Source organism: Pinus tabuliformis, chromosome 5_2 (genome assembly GCF_031772625.1).
Source record: "Pinus tabuliformis cultivar Carrire ecotype Pingquan chromosome 5_2, CPIR1, whole genome shotgun sequence".
In the NCBI taxonomy this organism is placed as follows: Eukaryota; Viridiplantae; Streptophyta; class Pinopsida; order Pinales; family Pinaceae; genus Pinus; species Pinus tabuliformis.
Genome location: NC_142306.1, coordinates 637871172 through 637882456, shown reverse-complemented (window position 1 = coordinate 637882456; position 11285 = coordinate 637871172). Strand labels below are relative to the sequence as shown.

General features: G+C 40.1%; 1 protein-coding gene across 1 annotated transcript; it reads left to right on the top strand.

Annotated features, from left to right (window-relative positions):
* Positions 1–2134: 2134 nt before the first annotated feature.
* On the top strand, positions 2135–6475 carry LOC149160675 (uncharacterized). Its single transcript, XM_089434682.1, has 2 exons — positions 2135–3136; positions 3239–6475. The coding sequence occupies exons 1-2, from the start codon at positions 2135–2137 to the stop codon at positions 6473–6475; spliced, it is 4239 nt and encodes a 1412-aa protein (XP_089290808.1).
* Positions 6476–11285: the final 4810 nt, after the last annotated feature.

The window sequence follows — 11285 nt, the reverse complement described above, 5'->3', positions numbered from 1 at the left end:
TGTTGTAGTCTTCTAGAAAAGTTGCCTCCATTGTCACCTTTATGGACCTCTTCCATCATCTTATTTGCTTTGTCCTCTAACAAACATTTCAATAAAATCCCTAACATCCTTCCAATATAAAGCTTGATCCAAAATGTAGAATTTAACAGCTTTTAATTTCAGAAATCTTATTTTAGTCTTTGTGAAACCTGGTGGAGCTTGTAAATGTTGTAAAACATTGAGAATGTTTGTGTACCAAGGGAAAGTAACAAAATTATTTGATACATGTTAGACAGACTATTCTTCACCATCTAGAACTACAATAAAATTGATGTCCAATGCATGCAAATTTGATTCAACCATTAATTTAGCTAACCCTTGACCCTTAATAATATTTATAGGAAAATGAATCATGAAGGAGTATGTAAAGGTTGCACGCTTTGAGCCGTGAGTCCTAGGGTTTCAGCTTTTGCAGAAATGGCAGACTGCGCCAGACAAAAAACTTCTACTATCTCTGACAAGCCCAGGAACGTTCAACCCTAAGATACACAGTACTCTTTTCAATGGAGACCCCTCGGGGGGAGGGCGATGTGCCTCCCCCACAAAACGACGAAGGGCAGCATCAACATGCGGGAGGCAATGGAACAGTAAACCAAGAAGAAGATGCAGATCAAAACTCTCAGAGAACAAAGCAAGATATTACACCGCCAGAAGTTCGCTCAACAACATGCAAGCCAGTTGCAGCTGAGCGTCCAAAAGTAGAACTTCCTGCTCACCGAATCAATGCAAGAATACAGTACATGAAGGACCATGCTCTGATAGGAAAGTTTATCGGACTATGGCCAACAGAGAAAGCGCTCAGAGGATGGATAAATGCAAAATGGCATCCCAAGGGACACATAACCCTGCAGCTAGGACCAAAAGGGTTCTTTACTGCTATATTCAACTGTCTGGAGGACAGAAACAGGGTATTGGATGGAGGCCCTTACTTTTTCAATGCTGCTGGTCTATTTCTCAAAGGGTGGGTAGAGCGTTTCGACCCGGACAAGGAGGACCTGAGCTGCGCTCCTGTATGGATCCGACTGTACTCGCTGCCTGTGGAATACTGGGAGGAAGACTCATTACAAGCGCTCGAAAATGCTCTAGGAGAATTTGTCAAGATCGCAGAAGAAACAAAAACATGCAGATACACCTCATTTGCGCGTATCTGTGTATACATGAATCTCAACCGAGCTCTCCCAGATGCGGTAAGTGTTTCTCATGATGATATTGAATGGATTCAACCGATTGATTATGAACATGTACCTTTCAGATGCCGCAGATGTCATGCCTTGGGACATCTATTTAGAGATTGCCCATTAACTCAGAAACCCTCTCCTTCCTCTGGAACGGATGCTTCTGAGGCAGATGGCTTCACCAAAGTAGCAAATCGCAGGAAATCTCATAAGAAGCAAGCCTCAAAGACCAAGATGCCACAACCCAACCCCTCAGGGCCTTCAACAAGCAATAGCTTCGGAATCTTAGCTAATCATACTGATCTCAATATGGATTCTCCCTCCCCTTCAGATCCAGAAGCAATGAAAGACAGTCAGTCGAAACAGGTAATAGCCTTCAAACATCAGGAAGCCTCTCCAAACAAGGAAGCTTCTACCTCTGATAAGCAGAAGGAACCTATATGGACATCCCAAGCAATGCAGATGGAGAAACCCCAATCGCAGGCCAATCCAGAAGCGGACCCTAATGAAGAATTGTACTATCCACAATTTATGGAGGAAGAAACAGAAGCAATAGATATAGGGGACTTGGACATTCCAGGTCTAGAAAAGGCTTGCACAACAAATAACTTTGATGATATACCAATGGGGCAACTTGAAAATCTGGAACAAGTTTTATCAAAGGCGCAAAGGCAAAAATCACTGGGTATACAAACTGGAGGACCCTGGGATGGAAGATTCATAGCCAAGGACATCAAAAAGAGAGGAAGGAAAACTGATTTACAAAGGACAATCAGAATTGGACACCTATTAGTGGAATCTGGTAGGTATTCCAAGTTAACCAAGTACTACAGATCTGAAAACAATCTGTCCCAATGAAGTTAATCTCATGGAATATAAGGGGGCTCAATGGCCCAAGAAAGATACAAATTCTTAAAAAAATGATAAAGCAAGAAAATCCTCAAGTTCTGTTCTTGCAAGAAACCAAATGTAATTCTAATACTATAGACAGATTTGCTGCAAAAATTTGGCCAGGAAGTTTCAATGCCGCTGTGGATGCTGATGGAGCATCTGGAGGACTGGCGATTCTCTGGGACTCAAGAGCTATAAATCTCAGCGACACTCATGCTCATAGGAACTTCCTACAAGCATCCTTTCACATCACTGGGACAAATTTACATGGGCTCCTTACCAATGTTTATTTTCCTCAGGAAGCTTCTCTCAAAGCTAAAATCCTCAATTCCCTCTCTGTTCTCAACCAAAACAGGCAGCATCCCTTATGGATCTCAGGTGGAGATTTCAATATGATCACAAGATTGGAGGAAAAAAGAGGAGGTCGATGCAGAGGCAGTCAGGAAGGATTCCCTTTAAAGGATTTCATTCAGGCTAATTGGCTCATAGACCTACCTTTCAACAATGGATTGTTTACATGGAATAACAGAAGAGCAGGGAATCAGCAGATAGCCTCTAAACTCGATAGGTTCTTGCTATCGGACAACGCTATCCACATTGGTGGGGACTTCTCTGCATCCATCTTGCCTCTCTCAGGCTCTGATCATTGGCCCATTTCACTTCAATGGTCACGTCCAGGAAATAAAATACGCAGGCCCTTTCGTTTTGAAGCTTTTTGGATGTCCCATCCAGAATTCCAAAAACTTATCAGTACTGAATGGAACAATTTTTCCCCACCTCCAGGATCAAAAATGTTCCAATTTCAACAAAAGCTTAAGAATCTAAAGGGTAAAATCAAGCACTGGAACCACACTTCCTTTGGCAACATCTTCCAGGGAAAAAGCTCAATTGAATCAGAAATGAAGCAACTGCAGCAAAAGATTATCGATGAGGGACGTTCAGAGGAATTGTTAGAACAGGAGAAAACTCTTGAGTTGCAACTTGCAGAAAGGGCTAGGCAAGAAGAAACGCTTTGGAGGCAGAAATCAAGAGTTAGATGGCTTAGAGATGGAGAGAAAAACACAAAATTCTTTCACAGTACAACCATACAACGAAGAATGCATAATAATATTACTCAAATTCAGAATGAGCAGGGCATCAAAATGGAAAAGCATGAGGATATTGAAGGCGCTCTATTACATTACTTCAAGCAAATGCACCGGGAGCCAAATGGAGACAGATCACAGGCGATAGAGAAAATTACCAGGAACATTCCTAAACTCATCACTGATGAACACAACCAACTGCTACTCAAACCAGTAGACTTACAAGAGGTGGAACAGGCAGCACGACAACTAAAAGCTGGTAAGGCTCCAGGACCGGATGGATTTACATCAAACTTCTTCCATAGCTTCTGGGATCTGATTAAAATGGAAGTCTGGCAAGTGGTTGAGGAGTCACGATCTCTTCGATGGATGTTTCCAGGGATGAATGCGACATTCATAGCTCTGATTCCCAAGGTCGATATGCCAAGCACTCCTGACAAATATCGACCTATCGCTCTATGCAACATAATCTATAAGATCGTGTCCAAAGTCATAGCTTCCCGTCTCAAAATGTTACTCCCTATCATTATCTCACCAGAACAATCGGGTTATGTGGAGGGAAGGCAGATCACTGATGGCATTATCTTGACTCATGAAATAATCCACTCTCTGAAAACCTCTAAAAAGCCAGGTATGTTGCTTAAATTAGACCTCTCAAAAGCATTTGATAGCCTAAGTTGGATGTATATTGAAAAAGTTTTAACTGCTTTTGGTTTTGCTGCCCCCTGGATTAGATGGGTCATGAGCCTTATTTCTTCCTCCTTCTTTTCCATTTTAATCAACGGCATCCCATCTGCTACCTTTCATCCTTCTCGAGGGATCCGGCAAGGTGATCCCCTCTCCCCATTTTTGTTTGTCATAATGGCTGAGGGTCTTGGCCGCAGCATCAAATCTGCTCAGCAATCCCAGCTCCTCAGAGGCCTTTCATTTCATAATTCCCCTGCTTTCACTCACCAGCAGTTCGTTGACGATAACATGCTTTATGGGCATCCCTCAGTCCAAGAAGCGCGTCAACTCAAAACTCTTCTCTCTGATTTCTCTGATGCCTCTGGTGCCTCCATCAACAAATCCAAATCGCACATTTTTTTCTTTCATACTCCAGCTCCCACTCAGTCTGCAATTATCCGCATTTTGGGATTCTCCTCAGCAAAACTTCCCTCCACCTACCTTGGTGCTCCCCTGATTGCCTCGGCTCTTAAGCACTCTTCATGGAAAATCCTTCTAGAGAACCTGGAAGCTCGGCTATCCTCTTGGACTCACAGATCTCTCAATATGGCAAGTAGGCTTGTTCTAATAAAAGTTGTTCTTCAAGCCATGCCGTTATACCTATTCTCCATTTTAGCTGCCCCCAAATGGGTTCTCAAAGAACTCATCCTCCTTCAAAGATCTTTTCTCTGGGGCAGTAATGGCAATAAGCGAAAGTGGGCTCTGGTCAAATGGGAGACTGCCTGCCTACCAAAGAAAGGAGGCGGAATAGGTCTAAGGGATCCCTCTCTTAGCAATAAAGTTATGGGAGCTCGAATTTGGTGGCAATGGCTAGCTAAGCCATATACTCCATGGGCTTCTCTTTGGACAGCGAAATATGCCAGGAATTGTCCAATAGAGGAACGGATAAGACTATCAGAGGTCACCCTGGGATCAATTATGTGGAACTCGGCCCAGCAACACAAGACCCTCATTCAGCAGCACAGCTTCTGGGAGGTGAAAAATGGTAGCACAGCAAGATTTTGGGGAGACTCATGGCAGCAGTTACCTAAACTAAAAGATCAAATCCCGCCTCATCCTCATTTGGAGCAGGAAATGCAATCACAAGAGGTAGTCAAAAACTTCTGGAGCAATTCTTCGAACCATGATTACAGGGAATGGTTAGAAGCGGATCAAATTTTAAGGCATGAACAAGCCCATATTCAACAAACCCTGGACACAGAATTAACAAAAAGAAGAATTCAATACTCTGAGGATAAAGATATTCTAAGGTGGGGTTATGAAGAAAAAGGCTCTTTTTCTACAAGAGAGGCCTACAACATCATAATCAAAGAGCATATGCTGCCAGATCCTCTTTGGAACAAAGTATGGGACCCATCATTATGGCTGAAAATCTCCACATTTCTTTGGATCCTTTGTCACAACAAAATTTTAACATGGGATAACTTAAGGAAAAGACGCTTTCAAGGCCCTTCCATATGTCTGAACTGCAAACAAGAGGAGGAAACTACAAAGCATCTCATGCACTCCTGTCCGCTGGCACGAATGCTCTGGGAGAAAGCCAGTTTTCACTGTCAAAAGGAAGGAAGAATCAATGGAGACATTATTGCTACTATCCGCAACTGGACCAATAACCCTTACCAAAGTAAAATCTTAAATTTCCTCTGGAAGCTTATTCCAGGATTCATCATGTGGGCCATTTGGAAAGAACGAAACAACAGAATATTCAAGGACCATCACAGACAGCTGGAAGACATATGGAACATTATCTGTCAAAACATTGAAGAAACCATCTCTCTCAAAACCTGGTACAAGGAAGATTTCCCATCAAACCCCCAAGAACAATCTATATGGGCTAACTGGAATTTTAAATGGAAGCTCGATCAGCTGCACAAAGAAACAAAATTGCCAAGAAGCCAATCTCCTCAGAAATGGCTATCTCCTCCCATCCATATATACAAGCTAAATTTTGACGGAGCTTCAAAAGGGAACCCAGGGAAATCTGGCTTTGGAGGGCTATTCAGAAATCACAAGGGAGATCCTCTGTTAACCTTCCTAGGTTCTAAAGGATGGGACACCAACAACTCAGCAGAACTGGAGGGTCTCTGGCAAGGGTTACAAATAGCTCAAGGCAGAGGTTTCTTTCCTCTAATAGTAGAGGGTGATTCCCAAATTATAATCAATATGGTTACAAGAATCCTTCAGGGTTCCCCCTCATGCAAAGTTTGTAACAGTTGGAGACTAGCCAACAGACTTCACTATATTGAACGCTGGCTTTCAACCAATAGAGCAGTCACCCTGTTGCACACCCGCAGGGAAGGAAACAAAGTAGCGGACTTTCTAGCTAATATAGGAGTGGAATGCGGTTTACAAATTCATGTTGGACCAATTTCTAGCCTAGCCACTGATTCTCAACTCCTGGAGCTCGACAATCTCATACAGAGAGACAAGCATCAGGAGGAAAGGGAGCCCCCGGATGCGGGTGTTACTGCGGTCATAAATGGCTCTGACGCCAACTGTTACTACCACGTACTGCATGCAGCAGAGCAGCGGGGCTCCCCAGACCTTCACCTCAGGTAAAATGGATGATCAACAGTTCGACGGCAACGGTGGTGTCTACGCATTTATGGTTTACTTGGTTCGAAGCATGGCGAGGATGGTTATATTCATTACCACCCAGCTCTTCCTTTTCACGGTGTGTTTCAATTACTCTGGTTCTGAGTTCTGGTTCGCGAATTCTCCTGGAAGTAAGAGAGTCCTCCTTCTCAGAGGCGCGCCTTGTAGGTTTCAAGCACATCTCAGGGGTAAGAAGCTCACTCATCCTTCTTTGGCTCACGCATTTTGCTTTTCAATTGCGCTCTCTGTTGTTTCTGTGGTTTCCGTCGCCCTTCTTTTGCTATTCATCATGGGGCAGGAAGAGACCCAGAGGTAATCTCGGTGATGGCTCTCAGCTTTCTCCCAATAGCTCTGATAACCCTGATCACTCCCCTGCTAATCTCCCTCCACCTCAGGCGAATGTGTAGCCCTCTAGCTCTGTTCGTCGGCCTCTCCCAAACAATGCCTTTCAGACCACCCATTTTAAATTCCAGAGTAACCTCAATCGACCTCTAATCTCTGCCCACATCACCTTAATTATCTCTGAGGAAGAAAATCAAATCCATCCTTTGGCATGCATCGCTCCGGAACCCTCTCAGAGTAGCGATCAGCATCTGACCTTGGACAGCCCGGAGAAAGCTTTGGTGGAACAAACAGGCCATGTTGATAGCCCGAGAATTACTCTGCCCCATGTTGATATTCTCCCTGCTGAGGGGGATGAAGCTCTGAATGATTCCAACCACCCAATTTTAATCCCTAAGGATGATAAGGTCGGCGATGAAGTTCTGGGGGTGGCTGATGACCGTCCAGCAGATGAGAAGACCTCTGGCGGGAGCAAGGAAGACTAAGGCCACGCGGCACTGTTTGGTTTCTTTTTTATTTTTGTCTGTCAAGGAGACGACTGTTTTCAGTTTCCTTGATAAAACACATGGCTTATCTCCGTCAGCTTGAATTTTTTGCTCAGTTCCAGGGCAGAAGCAATGTTTTACAGGCAAACTTGCAATGGCTTGTTACTTCTATGCTCTCGTGCACAATCTCTCTCATCTTCTGGTCCTTATCTGAAATGTTTTTCTGTTATGAAGTTTTTGTAGCACCTATACTCAGAATCCTTACATTCTGAGGCGAACTTGCTGTGTACAGAGGCCTCATGACTCTTTTGAGGTCTCGCTTACATGTAAAAATATGTTTATTTTAAGTTAATAGATAATAGTCTTTGCCGAGAAAAAAAAATAATATTTATAGGCTTAATCTCAATATCATATTCTAAACTAACAACTATCCATTTTCCCCTTTTTCCTCTGGATCATTCTAAGGATATCCTTTACTACTGCATTGGGAAGAAATGCAATTATATGAGAATGTAAAACATACACCCTGGAATACTTTAAAGCCTTTACCAAGCTAAAATCCTGTTTTTCCATAATATTTCATTTCAAAGAAGCAAATCTTAATCCCCTACTGAAAAAGGATATGGGTTGTTCATATTCCTCCTTGTTCTTCTGCATTAATACTGCTACAATAGTATGTTCTGAAGCAAAATAAAAAATAATAAAATCCTTAGTGAAATCAGGATTGGCCAAAATATGAGCATGAGTCAAACTTGACTTTACCTCGCTGAATAACCTTTTTTCTTCTGCATTCCATTTTATTTCACTGTCCTTTCTCAACATGTTTGTGATAGCTCTTAAGATCTTAGTTAAATTAGGGATAAATCTCCTCAGGAAATTCATTTTCCAATGAAAGAGTGCACTTCCTTTTTGTTTCTTGGGGGATCAATTTTCATGATAGCCTCAATTCTACTTGGGTCAATTCGAATACCATCTTTGCAAATTATATGACCTAGAAGTTTACCTTCTTCCAGACCAAATAGAGACTTTTTAGGATTCAAGGAAATACCAAATTTTCTACATTTTTCAAAGACAATTTTTAAATGAAACAAATGATCCTCATCAATTTTAGAAAACACAATGATGTCATCCAGATATATTACAATAAACTTGTCTTTTCATCTACAAAAGAAATATCCATTGTTCTCTGAAAATTTTCTCCTACATTCATAAGCCCAAAAGGCATCTTCACATACATGAAAGTTCACCATGGTGTTGTGAGGGTTGTTTTATCTTGATCATCTAGATGCACTAAAATCTCATTGTAACTCAAAAAACCATCAAGCAATGAAATTATACTAGAACCAACCACCCTTTGCAGAATATGATCCATCTTTGGTAAGGGATAATTATCTTTGAGAGAAATTTATTAAGATTTCGTAAATCCACACATAACCTATTTCTCCAGTTGTTTTCCTCACTTGTACTAGATTTGATAACCATTTAGAAAATCTCAAAGGTACAATAATCTTGACATCAAAAATCTTCCTTACCTCTTTTTCAATTAAAGGTAACAGACTGGGATTCACTCTCCTTAGTTTCTGTTTGAAAGGTTTTTGGTCATCTTTGATAGGAATAGTATGTTGAATAATATTGTTATGATAGGCCTTTAAATATTCATATCCCCATGCAAAAACATCAAAGTATTCTTTCAATAAATCAATGTATTTATGTTTCTCTTCACGAGGTAAAGACTTAGAAATCTTCACAATCTTTGCATTGTCTTTATTCCCTATGTTACAATCCTCTATGTTATCACCAAAAAATTCATCATCTAGCCTAATTTACTAGATGGATCAAAGTACACCATGTAAAGCCAATTTTACCATAGTAAAATTGCTTTCACTATGAGAAATTACCTAATAAACCACCTTATTAAGTAATTTATAGTTAAACCCATGAAGAATAATTAAATAAAACACTATTTAATTGATTTTCTTCTAGGAATAATTAATTAAACCATTGTTTTATTATTATTCCATGTTAAATTTGACCCAATCATGAAAAATAAGCAGATAAATCATTATTTATCTTGTTTTTCTCTAAGAATAACTAATTAATCATTAATTAATTACTATTCTTTGTTAAAGTTGACTAAATCCCATAGGAATAATTAAATAAATCGTTATTTGTCTATTATTCCTTAACTAATTCCTTGAGATAATAAATAAATCATGTATTTATTTATTATTATAAATAAAAGTTTAAATACTTTTTCCCTCTTAAACAAATATAATAAAATATTCCAAGCGGTAATTCCAAGAATGGGATCAATAATATTTTTTTATTGCTCATTATTCGAGGATAGCTCAATATTTTTTTATAAATAGGAAGTTTTTCCATTCATTATTCATTTTTTATTATTTTCATTGTTACACTCACTATTATAACTCTGATTAGTTTCATTGTCGCACACCATATTTTTACTAGGTTTATGCATTATAGAGGGGAGAGACTCTACACAAGCTAAAGACATTTGAGGATAGCCAAGAACCCATCCCATAGAGGGGGACTGGTAACATATATTTGTTCCCTTCACAGGTGTTATAATAAAATAATTCTTTACATATCTAATTTCCATTGGATGTTTTGGGGTTATTACTCTTTATTTCATTGTTTAACTATGATTACAGCAGAGATCAGAATTTTGGCAGTCTTTGTTTCTATCAATCACTGCAGATCTACAATGTTTAGCAGCCATTTCTATTGTTGATATTGTTTTTCATCCACGATATTAAATTGGTTCTTTTCGTAAATCATTGAGAAGAAAACACTACAACAAATTGGTGACTCCCATGGGTTTTATACTTCAGATCCAGAAACCTGGGTGACCTTTGGTTTTCAGCTTAGGGTTTCTTCTTTTTCAATTCTCTTAATGTTTCCTAGTGTTTTAACCCTAGATCTAATAAATTTCTTACTTCCATAAGCTTTTTGGTCATTTCCGTAGGTCAAAGGAACCAATTCGCAGTAAAGGTGACACTTTTTTCCGAAATTTGCAGACTGAAAGTCTTAGAGCAAAAATCGTAGTTTTCAGCCCAAAAGGTGCGATCTGGGCTCCAGAACGCAACTTTCTGCCCAAAAAGTGTGATTTCATCAAAAACAGGTCAGAACCTATGATTTATGGGTTTTAGGGTTTCTCTAAGATCTGTTTCTAGGTTTTGTTGAGAGTTGTCTACTGGGTTTCTCACCTCTGTCTCATCCTACTTAGGCCTTGATCCATTATGTTTTACTCATCAAAGTCGAATTTAGCCTCCCTTAGGGCTTCTAGTACACTTCTGCCTTTCTAGGAGGAGTTTAGCTGAGCGAGAAGTCTGAGTGTCTGCAGCACTTTCAGCCACATTTTCCATATCTGTAACCTTTTATTTCGGATCTGATAAGATAGGTTGCTACCATCCATAGTTTCACATTAAAACTTGTTTGGTCATTCCCCTAGGGTCCCATCTGTTGCCTTAGGTGTTTCACCCATATCCCTATATTTTTGCAACAATCTTCCCCTATGGTTTTTTGTTGTTGCTGCACCACTTTCCAACAGCTTAGAGTCACTTGATCCCAGCCACACCGACATTTAGATCTCTTGACCGTTTTAGTGGGTTTTCCATTGGTTTAGTCACCTAGCAGTATAGTGTTTTCAAACCCAGTTTGGGTGGGGTTTAGTTAATTGTTTTGTTCTTTATTTTCTGTTATTTATTTCAGTTTATTTGCAGCAAGATTTTGTCCTTTTTTTACAAACACGATGTGAGCTTAATCAATTAATACACTTGCACACATAAGCACACCTTAAGCGAAGGGCGCTTGGTTTACACTGCCAAGCCAAGACTTAACATAATAAATTTATCACTGCATCAGAGACAGAAGATATATTTTTGATCTCCCTTCACCATTTCTGTTTGTCCTTCCATCATTACGCC

Bases quoted from the DNA above. Each gene is read 5' to 3' on its own strand.
- LOC149160675 (XM_089434682.1), top strand. From the start codon at position 2,135: ATGATAAAGCAAGAAAATCCTCAAGTTCTGTTCTTGCAAGAAACCAAA. The intron at 3,137-3,238 runs GTTAGATGGCTT...CAGAATGAGCAG, and splicing joins TTTGGAGGCAGAAATCAAGA to GGCATCAAAATGGAAAAGCA.